The following is a 27,600-nucleotide window of genomic DNA, read 5'->3' as shown; positions in this document are numbered from 1 at the left end:
GTTAGTTTAAGTTTAGATTAGTCTCGACAAAGTAGAGAAGGAAAAGACCGCCAGAAAGTCTACCAAAAAAAAAAAAACCCAGAGGAAAATAGAGGAAAAAAAAAGCCAAAGCAAAAAAAAAAAAAGAAACAAGAGAAGAACTACACAAACCAGTGAACGGCAGCCACACGGGGCTTCAGCAGCGGTGGTTGAGTCGGCGGCATCGGGACCGAGTTCGAGGAGGCGAGGTGACTCGGGCCGCAGCCCAGCGGTCCAGCAACCGGCACAGCCGAGGGGACTCGGGCCGCATCCCAGAAATCGGCACAGCCGAGGAGATCCGGAACGCAGCCCGGCAATCGGCACAGCGGAGAGGACTCGGGCCGCATCGCAGAAATCGGCACAGCCGAGGAGATTCGGAACGCAGCCCGGAAATCCAGCAATCAGCACAGCCGAGGGGACTCGGGCCACAGCCCAACAATCCAGCACGGGAAAGGCCCGAGGAGCCAGGCCAGCAGGCACAGAGACCTCTGAGGAGAAGGAGAGCAACCAGAAGGCTCGCAACCAAGACCGTGAGTACAGGGCCCAGGGAGGGAGGCCCAGGGAAAGGCCCGAGGAGCCAGGCCGAAACAGAGGCCCAGAGACCTCTGAGGGGGAGGGGAACAGCCCGAAGGCACCGGGAAACAGTGGCTCACAGACTCAGACCTGAGAAGGGTGAACCCAGGAGCCGAGGCCCAGGGACCACGGGGTCGGAGAGGGGGACCGGGAAAGTTCGCGAACAGGGAGAGGGTAACACCAAACCCGGGGCCCCAGAAAAGCTTATTCTAAGATCAACAATACTTTACCAAAAATGAGCGAATCAGAAGATCCACAGCAGCCCCGCTTCCAGATTCCCCCCAACACCACAAAAAAAGCTATAAAAGCGATCAAGCATGCTCAGATGAGAGAAAAACCAGAAACTCTCTTTACTGACTGTTACAACAATGGGACAAAAAGTAACCTCATATTCTACTCAGATCAGCCAGCGGCTTGGATCAGAGCAATAAAATCACACTATACCAGTGTTAAGCTAAAAAATACCGCAAATGGGTCCATAATGAAAATTAACACACCAGGAGACAGTTCAATCACGACTGTCAACGCGTACAATACCGGAACAATATTAGTGCAAGGCAACCTCGACAAATTTGCAACGGCCTTCAGGACACTGAAAAGATCAACTACGAGGGGAATGAACAGCCCCAGAGTGGCCCGCACTCCCCCCAACATTGACAACTTACCAGGAGAAAATCTGCATGGTCAAGGGATGAACGAGCCACACAGTTCAAACCAGACACTAACCCCGGGGAACCACAGCCACACGATACAACTGACAAACCCCAGCATAACTACCACGGAGGAAGCCACACATAGTTCCCCTACCATTCCCAGCCCACCAAGAGAAGAGCAGCATAGCCAGGAAGTGAGTGAGCCTTCCAGGGCTGACCAGCTTAGCCAGGAAGTGAGTGAGCCTTCCAGGGCCGACCAGACACATACCCCGGGATCACACAGCCAGATACAACCAAAAGATAAATTTTATCAATTCGAGATAGAGATGGTTAAACTTAGAGAGGAGGTCCTCAAATTGAATGACAAACAAAAGCAGGAGAGGGAGAGACACAAGAGAGAGCTGAATAGACTTGATAACCAGGTGAATCTACTTAAGAATCAGGTGAAAGAGCTGCAGGAAAAAGAAGAGAGCCATAGAGGAGAGAAAACACCATTAGACCAGCAACCAGAGACTAGAGATAAGACAAGACAGAGCCGGACGGAACGGCTGCACTCCCACACGGAACAAAAGCAACAGACACACAATACAAGGGGTGCCACACAGACCGACCAGCATGCTGACTCGCAATCTTCCCCCACCACCATGGAACCACAAGCGAGCCGCTCACAAGAGGTACGCACACACCAGACACCCCAGCCCAGCACACACACTATGAGTCCAGGCGAAAGCCACCAGACAGTAAACACAAACAAGGCTGACGTCGTAATACTCATAGACTCAAATGGGAAATTTCTATGGGAGAAAAAGCTCTTCCCTAGAAGTAAAGTAGAAAAGATTTGGTGCCCAACAACAGACAGAGCCATGGGATGGCTGACCAAAGCCAGATTAGGCTCCCCCCAACACATAATAATACACACGGGCACAAATGACCTAAAGGCCAAACAGAAAGAGGTAGCAACATCGCTCAGAGCAATGATTAGGAAGGCAAGCAGTACATTTCCAAACACTAGAATCACTGTTTCCACAATATTGCCGAGAACAGACTTCAACAACAACACAATTCATGAGATAAATGCCAGCATAGCAACAGAATGCGAATCAAACCACAACGTACACCTGGCCCAACACCCCACCCTCGATGAAGAATGTCTTTACGACCACGTCCACATCCAAAGGCAAAAAATATCGATCTTTGCTAAAGCCCTGAAGGACGTCGCTTTTAACCGGGTCCATACCCAGACTCCAAGAGGACCCCCCCCCCCGACCACCAGAGATCAGCGGGGTACATATCAGGAACACTACAAAGACCACCACCACACCAACCGAGACCGGAGAGGATCCCCATGCAAAACAACATTATCAGACCTGCACCACTCCTGTCCCACAGGGGAATAGGACCGCTACCAGCCAGACAGAGGGAGAGATGCACAGGACGTACGCAATACCTCAGACAGAAACAATCCATTAAGAGACAATAAGCAGATGTGCAGCAGCATCTACTTCCGCCTTATGGATCAAGGACTAATTAATAGAAAGAACTGTAACCAAATTGTATTAACTTTTGTAGACAACTGGGGTGATCTTTTTTTTCCCCACACTTAGACACGACAAACACGTACCACTCTTTAACCTATCATAGAAAAAGATAAAACTTAACATGAAATCCTTATATATTTCGACCTGGAATATCCAAGGTCTACGCTCTTCACTGCGAGAAGTGAAGAGTAGGACCCCAGAGTTCATAGAGGAAACTAAAGATCTAGATATTATCATTTTACAGGAAACTTGGTATAAAGGAAAAGGACACACCGGCTGTCCCCAAGGGTACACTGAGCTAGTGGTCCCCTCCAATAAATTACCAAGTGTAACCCAAGGCAGAGACTCCGGAGGCATACTGATCTGGTTTAAAACAGAACTTAAGAATTACATCAAATTTATAAAAAAGGGCGAAAACCATATGTGGCTCAAACTTGAGAGGGAGATTATCTCAAACACCCAAGATGTTTACATTTGCGCACTTTATATCCCTCCAATCGATTCCCCGTACTACAAAGAGGACACCTTCTCCAACATGGAGGGGGAAATTATCCAATACCAGGCCCAGGGGAACGTGTTGATCTGTGGGGACCTCAATTCAAGAACGGGCGAAGAACCAGACTTCACCAATAATCAGGGAAACAATTACGTATTCGGGAATAACCACTTTGACATCCCTTCCCTTCCATACAGGCATAACTGCGACAAGCAGTCAAATACCAACGGTAAACAGCTACTACAGCTCTGTCGAAACCTGGGTCTGTACATTGTCAATGGTAGGTTCATAGGAGACCTCCTAGGAAGATCGACCTACTGCTCACCTCTTGGCTGCAGCACAGTAGACTATATGATTACAGACTTGGACCCATCCTCTTTCAGAGCATTCACAGTCAAACCACAAACAACACTGTCAGATCACAGTCAAATTACTATGTTTCTCAAAAAGACAGAAACAAACAACATAGAAACACAACCCAGTAAACTGTACAACACCAAAAAATCGTACAGATGGGCCAAAAACGACACGGAAAAATACCAGAAAACAATTAGCAATGCATCAACTCAAGCTCTCTTAGACACCTTTCTGGATAACATATACACTCACAATAAAGAAGGCGTAAACCGGGCAGTTAGTAAACTAAACAATATTTTTGATAATTTGGCAACAAATGCAAACTTGAAAGCTCGCAAGAACAAACCCAAAACAAAAAACTATGAAAAATGGTTTGACCATGATTGCCATAACATGAGGAAAAAACTTAGAAAACTATCAAACCAAAAACACAGACATCCAGAAAACGAGGAATTACGCCTTACTTATTGTCAGACGCTAACACAATACAGAAACACACTCAGGACCAAAAAAGAGCAATTTATTAAGAATACACTCAGCTCCATGGAGGAATCCATTGAGTCGAATTGTTTCTGGGACAACTTGAAAACACTACACAAAAAACAACACGACGATTTGTCCATTCAAAATGGGGACACATGGGTAAACCACTTTGAAAAATTATACCAGAAAAACACACTAGGACCAGAGCAACACCAAATACGCAAAAAACTTGAAAAGCTTGAAATGGCCATAAAAGATAACCAAAACCCGCTAGACGCCATAATAACAGAAAAAGAACTTCTTGAAAAACTCAAGGACCTGCGACCAGGAAAAGCTTGCGGGACAGACGGCATACTAAACGAGATGATTAAACACGCAGACGACAAACTGAAACTGGCTATCCTAAAACTCTTCAACTTGGTTCTGAGTGTCGGTTATTTCCCTGACATCTGGAACAAAGGACTCATAACACCCATATACAAAAGTGGGGACAAAATCGACCCAAACAACTATCGAGGCATCTGTGTAAACAGTAACCTGGGGAAGGTATTCTGTAGCATCATAAACAAAAGACTTATAAACTTCCTTGAAGAGCACAATGTCTTGAGTAAAAGCCAAATTGGATTCCTGCCAAACTATAGAACATCCGATCATATCTTCACCCTACAGACCCTAATTGACAAACACGTTCACCATAACAAAAGCAAAATCTACGCATGCTTTGTAGATTTCCAGAAGGCTTTCGACTCCATCTGGCATGACGGTTTATTCCTGAAACTTATCGAAAGCGGGGTAGGAGGGAAAACATATGATGTAATTAAATCAATGTATACAAACAATAAATGTGCAGTTAAAATTGGAGACAAACAAACAAAATACTTCCCACAGGGGCGGGGGGTGACGCAGGGCTCGCCAATCTCACCGACACTCTTTAATATTTACATTAATGGATTGGCAAAACTACTTGAACAATCTACAGCACCCGGCCTCACCCTATATGAATCCAAGGTTAAATTCCTCCTCTATGCCGACGACCTGGTTCTGCTGTCACCAACTAAGGAGGGTCTACAGCAGAACCTGGACCTGCTGGAGTCGTACTGCCAGACTTGGGCCCTGACAATAAATCCCCAAAAAACCAAAGTCCTTGTGTTCCAGCAAAGATCCAAACAACATGGACCCACAATAAATTTCACAGTAGGAACAACCAAAATTGAACAAACCACTCACTACACATACTTGGGCTTAAAAATCAGTTCTACGGGAAACTTCAAACTGGCTGTGAATGAACTGAAAGAGAAAGCAAGAAGGGCTTTCTATGCCATCAAAAAATCAATCCAAATAGAAATCCCAATTAGCATTTGGCTCAAAATTTTCAAATCAGTAATTGAACCAATTGCACTCTATGGCAGTGAGGTCTGGGGACCACTAACACAACAAGATTTTGCAAAATGGGACAAACACCCAATTGAGATCCTACATGCGGAATTCTGTAAAAGTATCCTCCGGACTCAAAGGAAAACAGTAAACAACGCATGCAGGGCGGAACTAGGCCAATACCCATTAATAATCACTATCCAAAAAAGAGCCACCAAATTTTGGAATCACCTACAAATGAGCAACCCCCAATGCTATCACTACGACGCCCTGAAATGCCAAGAGCTGACCATAAAGAAGAATACCCTCAGTCAACTAGTCCTGGGACTCAATAAAGTAACTAATAACAATACTAACAATAACCAGCCCCAGGACAGTGACAGGGTAACACAAAGAATTCGACCCAACACAATCGTCGCTAAGCAAAAGGAAAAATATCTGTCATATTGGGCAGAAACAACAAAAACCCAAAGCAAACTCAATTGCTACTTGGCCCTAAACAGACAATACAACATAGCTGATTACCTGACCATGGTAAAGGATAACAAACTGAGAAGAACCTTGACAAGGTACAGACTTAGCGAACATAGCCTAGCGATCGAAAAAGGCAGACACAGGCAGACCAGGCTGCCAAGAGAAGACAGGATATGCTCTCACTGCAGTCAGGGAGTAGTTGAGACAGAGATGCACTTCCTCACAGCCTGTGGAAAGTATCAGGGCATCAGAGAGAATTTCTATCAAAAATTCTCACAAATATGCCCTGAATTCAGAAATCTGACTGACAACCAAAAACTCCCATTCCTACTGGGGGAGGAGAGAAGCTGTGTAACACTGGCGGCACACTATGTTACAGCTTGCCATGAACAGAGGGACAACCAGTAAACTAAGACAAGAGTATATATAAACAAGGCGAAAATATATTTATAAACTCAGGGATATACCTGTTTATACACTGTATGAATGGAACCGCGTTTATGTGTTCAACCATAAATGTATTTTGATGCTTTGGCAACATAAGATGTACCTTATCATGCCAATAAAGCGATTTGTATTGTATTGTATTATTGTGTGGGGTATATCAGAGTGTTACAGTGAGCGGTGTGGGGTATATCAGAGTGTTACAGTGAGGGGTGTGGGGTATATCAGAGTGTTACAGTGAGGGGTGTGGGGTATATCAGAGTGTTACAGTGAGGGGTGTGGGGTATATCAGGGTGTTACACTGAGGGGTGTGGGGTATATCAGAGTGTTACAGTGAGGGGTGTGGGGTATATCAGAGTGTTACAGTGAGGGGTGTGGGGTATATCAGAGTGTTACAGTGAGGGGTGTGGGGTATATCAGAGTGTTACAGTGAGGTGTGTGGGGTATATCAGAGTGTTACAGTGAGGGGTGTGGGGTATATCAGAGTGTTACAGTGAGGGGTGTGGGGTATATCAGTGTTACAGTGAGGGGTGTGGGGTATATCAGAGTGTTACAGTGAGGGGTGTGGGGTATATCAGCGTGTTACAGTGAGGGGTGTGGGGTATATCAGAGTGTTACAGTGAGGGGTGTGGGGTATATCAGTGTTACAGTGAGGGGTGTGGGGTATATCAGAGTGTTACAGTGAGGGGTGTGGGTTATATCAGGGTGTTACAGTGAGGGGTGTGGGGTATATCAGAGTGTTACAGTGAGGTGTGTGGGGTATATCAGAGTGTTACAGTGAGGGGTGTGGGGTATATCAGAGTGTTACAGTGAGGGGTGTGGGGTATATCAGTGTTACAGTGAGGGGTGTGGGGTATATCAGAGTGTTACAGTGAGGGGTGAGGGTATATCAGAGTGTTACAGTGAGGGGTGTGGGGTATATCAGAGTGTTACAGTGAGGGGTGTGGGGTATATCAGTGTTACAGTGAGGGGTGTGGGGTATATCAGAGTGTTGCAGTGAGGGGTGTGGGGTATATCAGAGTATTACAGTGAGGGGTGTGGGGTATATCAGAGTGTTAGAGTGAGGGGTGTGGGGTATATCAGAGTGTTACAGTGAGGGGTGCGGGGTATATCAGAGTGTTACAGTGAGGGGTGTGGGGTATATCAGAGTGTTAGAGTGAGGGGTGTGGGGTATATCAGAGTGTTACAGTGAGGGGTGTGGGGTATATCAGTGTGTTACAGTGAGGGGTGTGGGGTATATCAGAGTGTGACAGTGAGGGATGTGGGGTATATCAGAGTGTTACAGTGAGGGGTGTGGGGTATATCAGAGTGTGACAGTGAGGGATGTGGGGTATATCAGAGTGTTACAGTGAGGGGTGTGGGGTATATCAGTGTGTTACAGTGAGGGGTGTGGGGTATATCAGAGTGTTACAGTGAGGGGTGTGGGGTATATCAGTGTTACAGTGAGGGGTGTGGGGTATATCAGAGTGTTACAGTGAGGGGTGTGGGTTATATCAGGGTGTTACAGTGAGGGGTGTGGGGTATATCAGAGTATTACAGTGAGGGGTGTGGGCTTTATCAGAGTGTCACAGTGAGGGGGGTGGGGTATATCAGAGTGTTTCAGTGAGGGGTGTGGGGTATATCAGAGTGTTACAGTGAGGGGTGCGGGGTATATCAGTGTGTTACAGTGAGGGGTGTGGGGTATATCAGAGTGTTACAGTGAGGGGTGTGGGGTATATCAGAGTGTTACAGTGAGGGGTGTGGGGTATATCAGAGTGTTACAGTGAGGGGTGCGGGGTATATCAGAGTGTTACAGTGAGGGGTGTGGGGTATATCAGAGTGTTACAGTGAGGGGTGTGGGGTATATCAGAGAGTTACAGTGAGGGGTGTGGGGTATATCAGAGTGTTACAGTGAGGGGTGTGGGGTATATCAGTGTTACAGTGAGGGGTGTGGGGTATATAAGTGTGTTAGAGTGAGGGGTGTGCGGTATATCAGTCTGTTACAGTGAGGGGTGTGTGGTATATCAGAGTGTTACAGTGAGGGGTGTGAGATATATCAGTGTGTTACAGTGAGGGGTGTGGGGTATATCAGTGTGTTACAGTGAGGGGTGTGGTGTATATCAGAGTGTTACAGTGAGGGGTATGGGGTATATCAGAGTGTTACAGTGAGGGGTGTGGGGTATATCAGAGTGCTACAGTGAGGGGTGTGGGGTATATCAGCGTGTTACAGTGAGGGGTGTGGGGTATATCAGAGTGTTACAGTGAGGGGTGTGGGGTATATCAGAGTGTTACAGTGAGGGGTGTGGGGTATATCAGGGTGTTACACTGAGAGGTGTGGGGTATATCAGAGTGTTACAGTGAGGGGTGTGGGTTATATCAGAGTGTTACAGTGAGGGGTGTGGGGTATATCAGAGTGTTACAGTGAGAGGTGTGGGGTATATCAGAGTGTTACAGTGAGGGGTGTGGGGTATATCAGAGTGTTACAGTGAGGGGTGTGGGGTATATCAGTGTGTTACAGTGAGGGGTGTGGGGTATATCAGAGTGTTACAGTGAGGGGTGTGGGGTATATCAGTGTTACAGTGAGGGGTGTGGGGTATATCAGAGTGTTACAGTGAGGGGTGTGGGGTATATCAGAGTGTTACAGTAAGGGGTGTGCGGTATATCAGAATGTTCCAGTGAGGGGAGTGGGGTATATCAGTGTTACAGTGAGGGGTGTGGGGTATATCAGAGTGTTACAGTGAGGGGTGTGGGGTATATCAGAGTGTTACAGTGAGGGGTGTGGGGTATATCAGAGTGTTACAGTGAGGGGTGTGGGGTATATCAGAGTGTTACAGTGAGTGGTGTGGGGTATATCAGAGTGTTACAGTGAGGGGTGTGGGGTATATCAGAGTGTTACAGTGCGGGGTGCGGGGTATATCAGAGTGTTTCAGTGAGGGGTGTGGGGTATATCAGAGTGTTACAGTGAGGGGCGTGGGGTATATCAGTGTTACAGTGAGGGGTGTGGGGTATATCAGAGAGTTACAGTGAGGGGTGTGGGTTATATCAGGGTGTTACAGTGAGGGGTGTGGGGTATATCAGAGTATTACAGTGAGGGGTGTGGGGTATATCACAGTGTTACAGTGAGGGGTTCGGGGTATATCAGAGTGTTACAGTGAGCGGTGTGGGGTATATCAGAGTGTTACAGTGAGGGGTGTGGGGTATATCAGAGTGTTACAGTGAGGGGTGTGGGGTATATCAGAGTGTTACAGTGAGGGGTGTGGGGTATATCAGAGTGTTACAGTGAGGGGTGTGGGGTATATCAGAGTGTTAAAGTGAGGGGTGTGGGGTATATCAGAGTGTTACAGTGAGGGGTGTGGGGTATATCAGAGTGTTACAGTGAGGGGTGTGGGGTATATCAGAGTGTTACAGTGAGGGGTGTGGGGTATATCAGTGTGTTACAGTGAGGGGTGTGGGGTATATCAGAGTGTTAGAGTGAGGGGTGTGTGGTATATCAGTCTGTTACAGTGAGGGGTGTGGGGTATATCAGAGTGTTACAGTGAGGGGTGTGGGGTATATAAGAGTGTTACAGTGAGGGGTGTGGGGTATATCAGAGTGTTACAGTGAGGGGTGTGGGGTATATCAGAGTGTTACAGTGAGGGGTGTGGGGTATATCAGAGTGTTACAGTGAGGGGTGTGGGGTATATCAGGGTGTTACAGTGAGGGGTGTGGGGTATATCAGAGTGTTAGAGTGAGGGGTGTGTGGTATATCAGTCTGTTACAGTGAGGGGTGTCGGGTATATCAGAGTGTTACAGTGAGGGGTGTGGGGTATATAAGAGTGTTAGAGTGAGGGGTGTGTGGTATATCAGTCTGTTACAGTGAGGGGTGTGAGGTATATCAGTGTGTTACAGTGAGGGGTGTGGGGTATATCAGAGTGTTACAGTGAGGGGTGTGGGGTATATCAGAGTGTTACAGTGAGGGGTGTGGGGTATATCAGTGTTACAGTGAGGGGTGTGGGGTATATCAGAGTGTTACAGTGAGGGGTGTGGGGTATATCAGAGTGTTACAGTGAGGGGTGTGGGGTATATCAGAGTGTTACAGTGAGGGGTGTGGGGTATATCAGAGTGTTACAGTGAGGGGTGTGGGGTATATCAGAGTGTTACAGTGAGGGGTGTGGGGTATATCAGAGTGTTACAGTGAGGGGTGTGGGGGATATCAGAGTGTTACAGTGAGGGGTGTGGGGTATATCAGAGTGTTACAGTGAGGGGTGTGCGGTATATCAGTGTGTTACAGTGAGGGGTGTGGGGTATATCAGAGTGTTACAGTGAGGGGTGTGGGGTATATCAGAGTGTTACAGTGAGGGGTGTGGGGTATATCAGAGTGTTACAGTGAGGGGTGTGGGGTATATCAGAGTGTTACAGTGAGGGGTGTGGGGTATATCAGAGTGTTACAGTGAGGGGTGTGGGGTATATCAGAGTGTTACAGTGAGGGGTGTGGGGTATATCAGTGTTACAGTGAGGGGTGTGGGGTATATCAGAGTGTTACAGTGAGGGGTGTGGGGTATATCAGAGTGTTACAGTGAGGGGTGTGGGGTATATCAGAGTGTTACAGTGAGGGGTGTGGGGTATATCAGAGTGTTACAGTGAGGGGTGTGGGGTATATCAGAGTGTTACAGTGAGGTGTGTGGGGTATATCAGAGTGTTACAGTGAGGGGTGTGGGGTATATCAGAGTGTTACACTGAGGGGTGTGGGGTATATCAGAGTGTTACAGTGAGGGGTGTGGGTTATATCAGGGTATTACAGTGAGGGGTGTGGGGTATATCAGAGTGTTACAGTGAGGGGTGTGGGGTATATCAGAGTGTTACAGTGAGGTGTGTGGGGTATATCAGAGTGTTACAGTGAGGGGTGTGGGGTATATCAGAGTGTTACAGTGAGGGGTGTGGGGTATATCAGTGTTACAGTGAGGGGTGTGGGGTATATCAGAGTGTTACAGTGAGGGGTGTGGGGTATATCAGTGTTACAGTGAGGGGTGTGGGGTATATCAGAGTGTTACAGTGAGGGGTGTGGGGTATATCAGAGTGTTACAGTGAGGGGTGTGGTGTATATCAGGGTGTTACAGTGAGGGGTGTGGGGTATATCAGAGTGTTACAGTGAGGGGTGTGGGGTATATCAGAGTGTTACAGTGAGGGGTGTGGGGTATATCAGTGTGTTACAGTGAGGGGTGTGGGGTATATCAGAGTGTTACAGTGAGGGGTGTGGGGTATATCAGAGTGTTACAGTGAGGGGTGTGGGGTATATCAGGGTGTTACAGTGAGGGGTGTGGGGTATATCAGAGTGTTACAGTGAGGGGTGTGGGGTATATCAGTGTAACAGTGAGGGGTGTGGTGTATATCAGGGTGTTACAGTGTGGGGTGTGGGGTATATCAGTGTTACAGTGAGGGGTGTAGTGTATATCAGGGTGTTACAGTGAGAGGTGTGGAGTATATCAGGGTGTTACAGTGAGGGGTGTGGTGTATATCAGGGTGTTACAGTGAGGGGTGTGGGGTATATCAGAGTGTTACAGTGAGGGGTGTGGTGTATATCAGGGTGTTACAGTGAGCGGTGTGGGGTATATCAGAGTGTTACAGTGAGGGGTGTGGTGTATATCAGGGTGTTACAGTGAGGGGTGTGGGGTATATCAGTGTTAAAGTGAGGGGTGTGGTGTATATCAGGGTGTTACAGTGAGGGGTGTGGGGTATATCAGTGTTAAAGTGAGGGGTGTGGTGTATATCAGGGTGTTACAGTGAGGGGTGTGGTGTATATCAGGGTGTTACAGTGAGGGGTGTGGGGTATATCAGTGTTACAGTGAGGGGTGTGGGGTATATCAGTGTTACAGTGAGGGGTGTGGGGTATATCAGTGTGTTACAGTGAGCGGTGTGGGGTATATCAGAGTGTTACAGTGAGGGGTGTGGGGTATATCAGAGTGTTACAGTGAGGGGTGTGGGGTATATCAGTGTGTTACAGTGAGGGGTGTGGGGTATATCAGAGTGTTACAGTGAGGGGTGTGGGGTATATCAGAGTATTACAGTGAGGGGTGTGGGGTATATCAGTGTGTTACAGTGAGGGGTGTGGGGTATATCAGAGTGTTACAGTGAGGGGTGTGGGGTATATCAGAGTGTTACAGTGAGGGGTGTGGGGTATATCAGAGTGTTACAGTGAGGGGTGTGGGGTATATCAGAGTGTTACAGTGAGGGGTGTGGGGTATATCAGTGTGTTACAGTGAGGGGTGTGGGGTATATCAGAGTGTTACAGTGAGGGGTGTGGGGTATATCAGAGTGTTACAGTGAGGGGTGTGGGGTATATCAGAGTGTTACAGTGAGGGGTGTGGGGTATATCAGAGTGTTACACTGAGGGGTGTGGGGTATATCAGAGTGTTACAGTGAGGGGTGTGGGGTATATCAGCGTGTTACAGTGAGGGGTGTGGGGTATATCAGAGTGTTACAGTCAGGGGTGTGGGGTATATCAGAGTGTTACAGTGAGGGGTGTGGGGTATACCAGTGTGTTACAGTGAGGGGTGTGGGGTATATCAGAGTGTTACAGTGAGCGGTGTGGGGTATATCAGAGTATTACAGTGAGGGGTGTCGGGTGTATCAGGGTGTTACAGTGAGGGGTGTGGGGTATATCAGAGTGTTACAGTGAGGGGTGTGGGGTATATCAGTGTGTTACAGTGAGGGGTGTGGGGTATATCAGTGTGTTACAGTGAGGGGTGTGGGGTATATCAGTGTGTTACAGTGAGGGGTGTGGGGTATATCAGTGTGTTACAGTGAGGGGTGTGGGGTATATCAGAGTGTTACAGTGAGGGGTGTGGGGTATATCAGTGTTACAGTGAGGGGTGTGGTGTATATCAGTGTTACAGTGAGGGGTGTGGGGTATATCAGTGTGTTACAGTGAGGGGTGTGGGGTATATCAGTGTTACAGTGAGGGGTGTGGGGTATATCAGTGTGTTACAGTGAGGGGTGTGGGGTATATCAGAGTGTTACAGTGAGGGGTGTGGGGTATATCAGAGTGTTACAGTGAGGGGTGTGGGATATATCAGAGTGTTACAGTGAGGAGTGTGGGGTATATCAGAGTGTTACAGTGAGGGGTGTGGGGTATATCAGGGTGTTACAGTGAGGGGTGTGGGGTATATCAGAGTGTTACAGTGAGGGGTGTGGGGTATATCAGAGTGTTACAGTGAGGGGTGTGGGGTATATCAGAGTGTTACAGTGAGGGGTGTGGTGTATATCAGGGTGTTACAGTGAGGGGTGTGGGGTATATCAGTGTTACAGTGAGGGGTGTGGGGTATATCAGAGTGTTACAGTGAGGGGTGTGGGATATATCAGAGTGTTACAGTGAGGGGTGTGGGGTATATCAGTGTTACAGTGAGATGTGTGGAGTATATCAGAGTGTTACAGTGAGGGGTGTGGGGTATATCAGAGTGTTACAGTGAGGGGTGTGGGGTATATCAGAGTGTTATAGTGAGGGGTGTGCTGTATATCAGAGTGTTACAGTGAGGGGTGTGGGGTATATCAGAGTGTTACAGTGAGGGGTGTGGGGTATATCAGAGTGTTACAGTGAGGGGTGTGGGGTATATCAGAGTGTTACAGTGAGGGGTGTGGGGTATATCAGAGTGTTACAGTGAGGGGTGTGGGGTATATCAGAGTGTTACAGTGAGGGGTGTGGTAAAGGATAACAAACTGAGAAGAACCTTGACAAGGTACAGACTTAGCGAACATAGCCTAGCGATCGAAAAAGGCAGACACAGGCAGACCAGGCTGCCAAGAGAGGACAGGATATGCTCTCACTGCAGTCAGGGAGTGGTGGAGACAGAGATGCACTTCCTCACAGCTTGTGGAAAATATCAGGGCATCAGGGAGAATTTCTACCAAAAATTCTCACAAATATGCCCTGATTTCAGAAATCTGAATGACAACCAAAAACTCCCATTCCTACTGGGAGAGGAGAGAAGCTGTGTAACGCTGGCGGCGCACTATGTTGCAGCTTGCCATGAACAGAGGGACAACCAGTAAGCTAAGAAAAAAAAAAATATAAACAATGCGAATGTATATTTATACACTCAGGGATATACCTGTTTATACACTGTATGAATAGAACTGCGTTTATGTGCTGAACCATAAATGTATTTTGATGCTTTGGCAACATAAGATGTAACTTATCATGCCAATAAAGCGATTTAAATTGTAAATTGTAAAAAATTATATCAGAGTGTTACAGTGAGGGGTGTGGGGTATATCAGTGTTACAGTGAGGGGTGTGGGGTATATCAGAGTGTTACAGTGAGGGGTGTGGGGTATATCAGTGTGTTACAGTGAGGAGTGTGGGGTATATCAGAGTGTTACAGTGAGGGGTGTGGGGTATATCAGTGTTACAGTGAGGAGTGTGGGGTATATCAGAGTGTTACAGTGAGGGGTGTGGGGTATATCAGAGTGTTACAGTGAGGGGTGTGGGTTATATCAGGGTGTTACAGTGAGGGGTGTGGGGTATATCAGAGTATTACAGTGAGGGGTGTGGGGTATATCAGAGTGTTACAGTGAGCGGTGTGGGGTATATCAGAGTGTTACAGTGAGGGGTGTGGGGTATATCAGAGTGTTATAGTGAGGGGTGTGCTGTATATCAGAGTGTTACAGTGAGGGGTGTGGGGTATATCAGAGTGTTACAGTGAGGGGTGTGGGGTATATCAGAGTGTTACAGTGAGGGGTGTGGGGTATATCAGAGTGTTACAGTGAGGGGTGTGGGGTACATCAGAGTGTTACAGTGAGGGGTGTGGGGTATATCAGAGTGTTACAGTGAGGGGTGTGGGGTATATCAGTGTTACAGTGAGGGGTGTGGTGTATATCAGGGTGTTACAGTGAGGGGTGTGGGGTATATCAGTGTTACAGTGAGGGGTGTGGTGTATATCAGGGTGTTACAGTGAGGGGTGTGGGGTATATCAGTGTTACAGTGAGGGGTGTGGGGTATATCAGCGTGTTACAGTGAGGGGTGTGGGGTATATCAGAGTGTTACAGTGAGGGGTGTGGGGTATATCAGAGTGTTACAGTGAGGGGTGTGGGGTATATCAGTGTGTTACAGTGAGGGGTGTGGGGTATATCAGAGTGTTACAGTGAGGTGTGTGGGGTATATCAGAGTGTTACAGTGAGGGGTGTGGGGTATATCAGAGTGTTACAGTGAGGGGTGTGGGGTATATCAGTGTTACAGTGAGGGGTGTGGTGTATATCAGAGTGATACAGTGAGGGGTGTGGGGTATATCAGTGTTACAGTGAGGGGTGTGGTGTATATCAGGGTGTTACAGTGAGGGGTGTGGGGTATATCAGTGTTACAGTGAGGGGTGTGGGGTATATCAGTGTGTTACAGTGAGGGGTGTGGGGTATATCAGAGTGTTACAGTGAGGGGTGTGGGGTATATCAGTGTGTTACAGTGAGGGGTGTGGGGTATATTAGTGTTACAGTGAGGGGTGTGGGGTATATCAGTGTGTTACAGTGAGGGGTGTGGGGTATATCAGTGTGTTACAGTGAGGGGTGTGGGGTATATCAGAGTGTTACAGTGAGGGGTGTGGGGTATATCAGTGTGTTACAGTGCGGGGTGTGGGGTATATCAGAGTGTTACAGTGAGGTGTGTGGGGTATATCAGAGTGTTACAGTGAGGGGTGTGGGGTATATCAGAGTGTTACAGTGAGGGGTGTGGGGTATATCAGTGTTACAGTGAGGGGTGTGGTGTATATCAGGGTGTTACAGTGAGGGGTGAGGGGTATATCAGTGTTACAGTGAGGGGTGTGGTGTATATCAGGGTGTTACAGTGAGGGGTGTGGGGTATATCAGTGTTACAGTGAGGGGTGTGGGGTATATCAGCGTGTTACAGTGAGGGGTGTGGGGTATATCAGAGTGTTACAGTGAGGGGTGTGGGGTATATCAGTGTGTTACAGTGAGGGGTGTGGGGTATATCAGAGTGTTACAGTGAGGGGTGTGAGGTATATCAGTGTGTTACAGTGAGGGGTGTGGGGTATATCAGAGTGTTACAGTGAGGGGTGTGGGGTATATCAGTGTTACAGTGAGGGGTGTGGTGTATATCAGAGTGTTACAGTGAGGGGTATGGGGTATATCAGAGTGTTACAGTGAGGGGTGTGGGGTATATCAGAGTGCTACAGTGAGGGGTGTGGGGTATATCAGCGTGTTGCAGTGAGGGGTGTGGGGTATATCAGAGTGTTACAGTGAGGGGTGTGGGGTATATCAGAGTGTTACACTGAAGGGTGTGGTGTCTATCAGAGTGTTACAGTGAGGGGTGTGGGGTATATCAGAGTGTTACAGTGAGGGGTGTGGGGTATATCAGGGTGTTACACTGAGAGGTGTGGGGTATATCAGAGTGTTACAGTGAGGGGTGTGGGGTATATCAGAGTGTTACAGTGAGGGGTGTGGGGTATATCAGAGTGTTACACTGAAGGGTGTGGGGTCTATCAGAGTGTTACAGTGAGGGGTGTGGGGTATATCAGAGTGTTACAGTGAGGGGTGTGGGGTATATCAGGGTGTTACACTGAGAGGTGTGGGGTATATCAGAGTGTTACAGTGAGGGGTGTGGGTTATATCAGGGTATTACAGTGAGGGGTGTGGGGTATATCAGAGTGTTACAGTGAGGGGTGTGGGGTATATCAGAGTGTTACAGTGAGGGGTGTGGGGTATATCAGAGTGTTACAGTAAGGGGTGTGGGGTATATCAGTGTTACAGTGAGGGGTGTGGGTATATCAGAGTGTTACAGTGAGGGGTGTGGGGTATATCAGAGTGTTACAGTGAGGGGTGTGGGGTATATCAGAGTGTTACAGTGAGGGGTGTGGGGTATATCAGAGTGTTACAGTGAGGGGTGCGGGGTATATCAGAGTGTTACAGTGAGGGGTGTGGGGTATATCAGAGAGTTACAGTGAGGGGTGTGGGGTATATCAGAGAGTTACAGTGAGGGGTGTGGTGTATATCAGAGTGTTACAGTAAGGGGTGTGGGGTATATCAGTGTTACAGTGAGGGCTGTGGGTATATCAGAGTGTTACAGTGAGGGGTGTGGGGTATATCAGAGTGTTACAGTGAGGGGTGTGGGGTATATCAGAGTGTTACAGTGAGGGGTGCGGGGTATATCAGGGTGTTACAGTGAGGGGTGTGGGGTATATCAGAGAGTTACAGTGAGGGGTGTGGGTTATATCAGGGTGTTACAGTGAGGGGTGTGGGGTATATCAGAGTGTTACAGTGAGGGGTGTGGGGTATATCAGTGTTACAGTGAGGGGTGTGGGGTATATCAGAGTGTTACAGTGAGGGGTGTGGGGTATATCAGTGTTACAGTGAGGGGTGTGGGGTATATCAGAGTGTTACAGTGAGGGGTGTGGGTTATATCAGGGTGTTACAGTGAGGGGTGTGGGGTATATCAGTGTTACAGTGAGGGGTGTGGGGTATATCAGAGTGTTACAGTGAGGGGTGTGAGGTATATCAGTGTTACAGTGAGGGGTGTGGGGTATATCAGAGTATTACAGTGAGGGGTGTGGGGTATATCAGAGTGTTACAGTGAGGGGTGTGGGGTATATCAGAGTGTTACAGTGAGGGGTGTGGGGTATATCAGAGTGTTACAGTGAGGGGTGTGAGGTATATCAGAGTGTTACAGTGAGGGGTGTGGGGTATATCAGAGTGTTACAGTGAGGGGTGTGGGGTATATCAGAGTGTTACAGTGAGGGGTGTGGGGTATATCAGAGTGTTACAGTGAGGGGTGTGGGGTATATCAGAGTGTTACAGTGAGGGGTGTGGGGTATATCAGAGTGTTACAGTGAGGGGTGTGCGGTATATCAGTGTTACAGTGAGGGGTGTGGGGTATATAAGAGTGTTAGAGTGAGGGGTGTGGGGTACATCAGAGTGTTACAGTGAGGGGTGTGGGGTATATCAGAGTGTTACAGTGAGGGGTGTGGGGTATATCAGAGTGTTACAGTGAGGGGTGTGGGGTATATCAGAGTGTTACAGTGAGGGGTGTGGGGTATATCAGTCTGTTACAGTGAGGGGTGTGGGGTATATCAGAGTGTTACAGTGATGGGTGTGGGGTATATCAGAGTGTTACAGTGAGGGGTGTGGGGTATATCAGTGTGTTACAGTGAGGGGTGTGGGGTATATCAGAGTATTACAGTGAGGGGTGTGTGGTATATCAGAGTGTTACAGTGAGGGGTGTGGGGTATATCAGAGTGTTACAGTGAGGGGTGTGGGGTATATCAGTGTGTTACAGTGAGGGGTGTGGGGTATATCAGAGTGTTACAGTGAGGGGTGAGGGGTATATCAGAGTGTTACAGTGAGGGGTGTGGGTTATATCAGAGTGTTACAGTGAGGGGTGTGGGGCATATCAGTGTTACAGTGAGGTGTGTGGGGTACATCAGAGTGTTACAGTGAGCGGTGTGGGGTATATCAGAGTGTTACAGTGAGGGGTGTGGGGTATATCAGTGTGTTACAGTGAGGGGTGTGGTGTATATCAGAGTGTTACAGTGAGGGGTGTGGGGTATATCAGAGTGTTACAGTGAGGGGTGTGGGGTATATCAGAGTGTTACAGTGAGGGGTGTGGGGTATATCAGAGTGTTACAGTGAGGGGTGTGGGGTATATCAGTCTGTTACAGTGAGGGGTGTGGGGTATATCAGAGTGTTACAGTGAGGGGTGTGGGGTATATCAGAGTGTTACAGTGAGGGGTGTGGGGTATATCAGTCTGTTACAGTGAGGGGTGTGGGGTATATCAGAGTGTTACAGTGAGGGGTGGGGTATATCAGAGTGTTACAGTGAGGGGTGTGTGGTATATCAGAGTTTTACAGTGATGGGTGTGAGGTATATCAGTGTGTTACAGTGAGGGGTGTGGGGTATATCAGAGTGTTACAGTGAGGGGTGTGGGGTATATCAGAGTGTTACAGTGAGGGGTGTGGGGTATATCAGAGTGTTACAGTGAGGGGTGTGGGGTATATCAGAGTGTTACAGTGAGGGGTGTGGGGTATATCAGTGTGTTACAGTGAGGGGTGTGGTGTATATCAGAGTGTTACAGTGAGGGGTGTGGGGTATATCCGTGTGTTACAGTGAGGGGTGTGGGGTATATCAGAGTATTACAGTGAGGGGTGTGGGGTATATCAGAGTGTTACACTGAGGGGTGTGGGGTATATCAGAGTGTTACAGTGAGGGGTGTGGGGTATATCAGAGTGTTAAAGTGAGGGGTGTGGGGTATATCAGGGTGTTACAGTGAGGGGTGTGGGGTATATCAGCGAGTTACAGTGAGGGGTGTGGGGTATATCAGAGTGTTACAGTGAGGGGTGTGGGGTATATCAGAGTGTTACAGTGAGGGGTGTGGGGTATATCAGTGTTACAGTGAGGGGTGTGGGGTATATCAGTGTTACAGTGAGGGGTGTGGGGTATATCAGAGTGTTACAGTGAGGGGTGTGGGGTATATCAGTGTTACAGTGAGGGGTGTGGGGTATATCAGTGTTACAGTGAGGGGTGTGGGGTATATCAGTGTGTTACAGTGAGGGGTGTGGGGTATATCAGAGTGTTACAGTGAGGGGTGTGGGGTATATCAGAGTGTTACAGTGAGGGGTGTGGGGTATATCAGTATTACAGTGAGGGGTGTGGGGTATATCAGTGTGTTACAGTGAGGGGTGTGGGGTATATCAGTGTGTTACAGTGAGGGGTGTGGGGTATATCAGAGTGTTATAGTGAGGGCTTTGGGGTATATCAGAGTGTTACAGTGAGGGGTGTGGGGTATATCAGTGTTACACTGAGGGGTGTGGGGTATATCAGAGTGTTACAGTGAGGGGTGTGGGGTATATCAGAGTGTTACAGTGAGCGGTGTGGGGTATATCAGTGTTACAGTGAGGGGTGTGGGGTATATCAGTGTTACAGTGAGGGGTGTGGGGTATATCAGAGTGTTACAGTTAGGGGTGTGGGGTATATCAGAGAGTTAGATTGAGGGGTGTGGGGTATATCAGAGTGTTATAGTGAGGGGTGTGGGGTATATCAGAGTGTTACAGTGAGGGTTGTGGGGTATACCAGAGAGTTAGAGTGAGGGGTGTGGGGTATATCAGAGTGTTATAGTGAGGGGTGTGGGGTATATCAGAGTGTTACAGTGAGGGGTGTGGGGTATATCAGAGTTTTGCAGTGAGGGGTGTTGGGTATATCAGAGTGTTACAGCGAGGGGTGTGGGGTATATCAGAGTGTTACAATGAGGGGTGTGGGGTATTTCAGTGTTACAGTGAGGGGTGTGGGGTATATCAGTGTCACAGTGAGGGGTGTGGGGTATATCAGAGTGCTACAGTGAGGGGTGTGGGGTATATCAGAGAGTTACAGTGAGGGGTGTGGGGTATATCAGTGTGTTACAGTGAGGGGTGTGGGGTATATCAGAGTGTTACACTGAGGGGTGTGGGGTATATCAGTGTTACAGTGAGTGGTGTGAGGTATATCAGAGTGTTACAGTGAGGGGTGTGGGGTATATCAGAGTGTTACAGTGAGGGGTGTGGGGTATATCAGTGTTACAGTGAGGGGTGTGGGGTATATCAGAGTGTTACAGTGAGGGGTGTGGGGTATGTCAGAGTGTTATAGTGAGGGGTGTGGGGTATATCAGAGTGTTACAGTGAGGGGTGTGGGGTATATCAGAGTGTTACAGTGAGGGGTGTGGGGTATATCAGAGTGTTACAGTGAGGGGTGTGGGGTATATCAGAGTGTTACAGTGAGGTGTGTGGGGTATATCAGAGTGTTACAGTGAGAGGTGTGGGGTATATCAGAGTGTTACAGTGAGGGGTGTGGGGTATATCAGAGTGTTACAGTGAGGGGTGTGGGGTATATCAGAGTGTTACAGTGAGGGGTGTGGGGTATATCAGAGTGTTACAGTGAGGGGTGTGGGGCATATCAGAGTGTTACAGTGAGGGGTGTGGGGTATATCAGAGTGTTACAGTGAGGGGTGTGGGGTATATCAGTGTTACAGTGAGGGGTGTGGGGTATATCAGAGTGTTACAGTGAGGGGTGTGGGTTATATCAGGGTGTTACAGTGAGGGGTGTGGGGTATATCAGTGTTACAGTGAGGGGTGTGGGGTATATCAGAGTGTTACAGTGAGGGGTGTGGGGTATATCAGCGTGTTACTGTGAGGGGTGTGGGGTATATCAGTGTGTTACAGTGAGGGGTGTGGGGTATATCAGAGTGTTACAGTGAGCGGTGTGGGGTATATCAGTGTGTTACAGTGAGGGGTGTGGGGTATATCAGAGTATTACAGTGAGGGGTGTGGGGTATATCAGAGTGTTACAGTGAGCGGTGTGGGGTATATCAGAGTGTTACAGTGAGGGGTGTGGGGTATATCAGAGTGTTATAGTGAGGGGTGTGGGGTATATCAGAGTGTTACAGTGAGGGGTGTGGGGTATATCAGAGTGTTACAGTGGGGGGTGTGGGGTATATCAGAGTGTTACAGTGAGGGGTGTGGGGTATATCAGAGTGTTACAGTGAGGGGTGTGGGGTATATCAGAGTGTTACAGTGAGGGGTGTGGGGTACATCAGAGTGTTACAGTGAGGGGTGTGGGGTATATCAGAGTGTTACAGTGAGGGGTGTGGGGTATATCAGTGTGTTACAGTGAGGGGTGTGGGGTATATCAGAGTGTTACAGTGAGGGGTGTGGGGTATATCAGAGTGTTACAGTGAGGGGTGTGGGGTATATCAGAGTGTTACAGTGAGGGGTGTGGGGTATATCAGTGTTACAGTGAGGGGTGTGGGGTATATCAGAGTGTTACAGTGAGGGGTGTGGGGTATATCAGTGTGTTACAGTGAGGGGTGTGGGGTATATCAGAGTGTTACAGTGAGGGGTGTGGGGTATATCAGAGTGTTACAGTGAGGGGTGTGAGTTATATCAGTGTGTTACAGTGAGGGATGTGGGGTATATCAGAGTGTTACAGTGAGGGGTGTGGGGTATATCAGAGTGTTACAGTGAGGGGTGTGGGGTATATCAGGGTGTTACAGTGAGGGGTGTGGGGTATATCAGAGTGTTACAGTGAGGGGTGTGGCGTATATCAGGGTGTTACAGTGAGGGGTGTGGGGTATATCAGCGAGTTACAGTAAGGGGTGTGGGGTATATCAGAGTGTTACAGTGAGGGCTGTGGGGTATATCAGAGTGTTACAGTGAGGGGTGTGGAGTATATCACAGTGTTACAGTGAAGGGTGTGGGGTATATCAGAGTGTTACAGTGAGGGGTGTGGGGTATATCAGAGTGTTACTGTGAGCGGTGTGGGGTATATCAGTGTTACACTGAGGGGTGTGGGGTATATCAGAGTGTTACATTGAGGGGTGTGGGGTATATCAGAGTGTTACAGTGAGCGGTGTGGGGTATATCAGAGTGTTACAGTGAGGGGTGTGGGGTATATCAGAGTGTTACAGTGAGGGGTGTGGGGTATATCAGTGTTACAGTGAGGGGTGTGGGGTATATCAGTGTTACAGTTAGGGGTGTGGTGTGTATCAGAGTGTTACAGTAAGGGTTGTGGGGTATATCAGAGTGTTAGAGTGAGGGGTGTGGGGTATATCAGAGTGTTATAGTGAGGGTTGTGGGGTATATCACTGTGTTACAGTGAGGGGTGTGGAGTATATCAGAGTGTTACAGTGAGGGGTGTGGGCTATATCAGAGTGTTACAGTGAGGGGTGTGGGGTATATCAGTGTTACAGTGAGTGGTGTGGGGTATATCAGAGTGTTACAGTGAGTGGTGTGGGGTATATCAGAGTCTTACAGTGAGGGGTGTGGGGTATATCAGAGTGTTACAGTGAGGGGTGTGGGGTATATCAGTGTTACAGTGACTGGTGTGGGGTATATAAGAGTGTTACAGTGAGGGGTGTGGGGTATATCAGAGTGTTAAAGTGAGGGGTGTGGGGTATATCAGTGTTACAGTGAGGGGTGTGGGGTATATCATTGTGTTACGGTGTGGGGTGTGTCAGTGTTACAGTGAGGGGTGTGGTGTATATCAGGGTGTTACAGTGAGGGGTGTGGGGTATATCAGTGTTACAGTGAGGGGTGTGGTGTATATCAGGGTGTTACAGTGAGGGGTGTGGGGTATATCAGTGTTACAGTGAGGGGTGTGGGGTATATCAGCGTGTTACAGTGAGGGGTGTGGGGTATATCAGAGTGTTACAGTGAGGGGTGTGGGGTATATCAGAGTGTTACAGTGAGGGGTGTGGGGTATATCAGGGTGTTACACTGAGGGGTGTGGGGTATATCAGAGTGTTACAGTGAGGGGTGTGGGTTATATCAGGGTATTACACTGAGGGGTGTGGGGTATATCAGAGTGTTACAGTGAGGGGTGTGGGGTATATCAGAGTGTTACAGTGAGGGGTGTGGGGTATATCAAAGTGTTACAGTGAGGGGTGTGGGGTATATCAGTGTGTTACAGTGAGGGGTGTGGGGTATATCAGGGTATTACACTGAGGGGTGTGGGGTATATCAGAGTGTTACAGTGAGGGGTGTGGGGTATATCAGAGTGTTACAGTGAGGGGTGTGGGGTATATCAAAGTGTTACAGTGAGGGGTGTGGGGTATATCAGTGTGTTACAGTGAGGGGTGTGGGGTATATCAGAGTGTTACAGTGAGGGGTGTGGGGTACATCAGAGTTTACAGTGAGGGATGTGGGGTCATTCAGTGTTACAGTGAGAGGTGTGGTGTATGTCAGAGAGTTACAAACCTGGGTCAATGGTAGGTTCATAGGAGACCTCCTAGGAAGATCGACCTACTGCTCACCTCTTGGCTGCAGCACAGTAGACTTTATGATTACAGACTTGGACCCATCCTCTTTCAGAGCATTCACAGTCAAACCACAAACAACACTGTCAGATCACAGTCAAATTACTATGTTTCTCAAAAAGACAGAAACAAACAACATAGAAATACAACCCAGTAAACTGTACAACACCAAAAAATCGTACAGATGGGCCAAAAACGACACGGAAAAATACCAGAAAACAATTAGCAATGCATCAACTCAAGCTCTCTTAGACACCTTTCTGGATAACATATACACTCACAATAAAGAAGGCGTAAACCGGGCAGTTAGTAAACTAAACAATATTTTTGATAATTTGGCAACAAATGCAAACTTGAAAGCTCGCAAGAACAAACCCAAAACAAAAAACTATGAAAAATGGTTTGACCATGATTGCCATAACATGAGGAAAAAACTTAGAAAACTATCAAACCAAAAACACAGACATCCAGAAAACGAGGAATTACGCCTTACTTATTGTCAGACGCTAACACAATACAGAAACACACTCAGGACCAAAAAAGAGCAATTTATTAAGAATACACTCAGCTCCATGGAGGAATCCATTGAGTCGAATTGTTTCTGGGACAACTTGAAAACACTACACAAAAAACAACACGACGATTTGTCCATTCAAAATGGGGACACATGGGTAAACCACTTTGAAAAATTATACCAGAAAAACACACTAGGACCAGAGCAACACCAAATACGCAAAAAACTTGAAAAGCTTGAAATGGCCATAAAAGATAACCAAAACCCGCTAGACGCCATAATAACAGAAAAAGAACTTCTTGAAAAACTCAAGGACCTGCGACCAGGAAAAGCTTGCGGGACAGACGGCATACTAAACGAGATGATTAAACACGCAGACGACAAACTGAAACTGGCTATCCTAAAACTCTTCAACTTGGTTCTGAGTGTCGGTTATTTCCCTGACATCTGGAACAAAGGACTCATAACACCCATATACAAAAGTGGGGACAAAATCGACCCAAACAACTATCGAGGCATCTGTGTAAACAGTAACCTGGGGAAGGTATTCTGTAGCATCATAAACAAAAGACTTATAAACTTCCTTGAAGAGCACAATGTCTTGAGTAAAAGCCAAATTGGATTCCTGCCAAATTATAGAACATCCGATCATATCTTCACCCTACAGACCCTAATTGACAAACACGTTCACCATAACAAAAGCAAAATCTACGCATGCTTTGTAGATTTCCAGAAGGCTTTCGACTCCATCTGGCATGATGGTTTATTCCTGAAACTTATCGAAAGCGGGGTAGGAGGTAAAACATATGATGTAATTAAATCAATGTATACAAACAATAAATGTGCAGTTAAAATTGGAGACAAACAAACAAAATACTTCCCACAGGGGCAGGGGGTGACGCAGGGCTCGCCAATCTCACCGACACTCTTTAATATTTACATTAATGGATTGGCAAAACTACTTGAACAATCTACAGCACCCGGCCTCACCCTATATGAATCCAAGGTTAAATTCCTCCTCTATGCCGACGACCTGGTTCTGCTGTCACCAACTAAGGAGGGTCTACAGCAGAACCTGGACCTGCTGGAGTCGTACTGCCAGACTTGGGCCCTGACAATAAATCCCCAAAAAACCAAAGTCCTTGTGTTCCAGCAAAGATCCAAACAACATGGACCCACAATAAATTTCACAGTAGGAACAACCAAAATTGAACAAACCACTCACTACACATACTTGGGCTTAAAAATCAGTTCTACGGGAAACTTCAAACTGGCTGTGAATGAACTGAAAGAGAAAGCAAGAAGGGCTTTCTATGCCATCAAAAAATCAATCCAAATAGAAATCCCAATTAGCATTTGGCTCAAAATTTTCAAATCAGTAATTGAACCAATTGCACTCTATGGCAGTGAGGTCTGGGGACCACTAACACAACAAGATTTTGCAAAATGGGACAAACACCCAATTGAGATCCTACATGCGGAATTCTGTAAAAGTATCCTCCGGACTCAAAGGAAAACAGTAAACAACGCATGCAGGGCGGAACTAGGCCAATACCCATTAATAATCACTATCCAAAAAAGAGCCACCAAATTTTGGAATCACCTACAAATGAGCAATCCCCAATGCTATCACTACGACGCCCTGAAATGCCAAGAGCTGACCATAAAGAAGAATACCCTCAGTCAACTAGTCCTGGGACTCAATAAAGTAACTAATAACAATACTAACAATAACCAGCCCCAGGACAGTGACAGGGTAACACAAAGAATTCGACCCAACACAATCGTCGCTAAGCAAAAGGAAAAATATCTGTCATATTGGGCAGAAACAACAAAAACCCAAAGCAAACTCAATTGCTACTTGGCCCGAAACAGACAATACAACATAGCTGATTACCTGACCATGGTAAAGGATAACAAACTGAGAAGAACCTTGACAAGGTACAGACTTAGCGAACATAGCCTAGCGATCGAAAAAGGCAGACACAGGCAGACCAGGCTGCCAAGAGAAGACAGGATATGCTCTCACTGCAGTCAGGGAGTGGTTGAGACAGAGATGCACTTCCTCACAGCCTGTGGAAAATATCAGGGCATCAGAGAGAATTTCTATCAAAAATTCTCACAAATATGCCCTGAATTCAGAAATCTGACTGACAACCAAAAACTCCCATTCCTACTGGGGGAGGAGAGAAGCTGTGTAACACTGGCGGCACATTATGTTACAGCTTGCCATGAACAGAGGGACAACCAGTAAACTAAGACAAGATATATATAAACAAGGCGAAAATATATTTATAAACTCAGGGATATACCTGTTTATACACTGTATGAATGGAACCGCGTTTATGTGTTCAACCATAAATGTATTTTGATGCTTTGGCAACATAAGATGTACCTTATCATGCCAATAAAGCGATTTGTATTGTATTGTATTGTATTGGGTATATCAGAGTGTTACAGTGAGGGGTGTGGGGTATATCAGAGTGTTAAAGTGAGGGGTGTGGGGTATATCAGAGTGTTACTGTGAGGGGTGCGGGGTATATCAGAGTGTTACAGTGAGGGGTGTGGGGTATATCAGAGTGTTACAGTGAGGGGTGTGGGGTATATCAGAGTGTTACAGTGAGGGGTGTGGGGTATATCAGAGTGTTACAGTGAGGGGTGTGGGGTATATCAGTGTTACAGTGAGGGGTGTGGGGTATATCAGAGAGTTACAGTGAGGGGTGTGGGTTATATCAGGGTGTTACAGTGAGGGGTGTGGGGTATATCAGAGTATTACAGTGAGGGGTGTGGGGTATATCAGAGTGTTACAGTGAGCGGTGTGGGGTATATCAGAGTGTTACAGTGAGGGGTGTGGGGTATATCAGAGTGTTACAGTGAGGGGTGTGGGGTATATCAGAGTGTTACAGTGAGGGGTGTGGGGTATATCAGAGTGTTACAGTGAG

At 47.4% G+C, this 27,600-nt stretch overlaps 1 protein-coding gene across 1 annotated transcript in view; it reads right to left on the bottom strand.

Annotated features, from left to right (window-relative positions):
- LOC147086815 (extracellular matrix protein 2-like) overlaps positions 1–24,106 on the bottom strand; it is a 100,185-nt gene extending 76,079 nt beyond the window's left edge. The window contains exon 1 of the mRNA XM_085978325.1: positions 24,086–24,106. Within this exon, the coding sequence (XP_085834451.1) occupies positions 24,086–24,106 (21 nt within the window). The remainder of the gene's footprint in view (positions 1–24,085) is intronic.
- Positions 24,107–27,600: the final 3,494 nt, after the last annotated feature.

Source organism: Somniosus microcephalus, unplaced genomic scaffold, assembly GCF_052327205.1.
Source record: "Somniosus microcephalus isolate GS21.2 unplaced genomic scaffold, FLI_Smic_1.0 unresolved_chr7, whole genome shotgun sequence".
Classification (NCBI taxonomy): domain Eukaryota; kingdom Metazoa; phylum Chordata; class Chondrichthyes; order Squaliformes; family Somniosidae; genus Somniosus; species Somniosus microcephalus.
The sequence above is the reverse complement of the archived record's forward strand: the minus strand, read 5'-3'. Positions and strand labels throughout refer to the sequence as shown.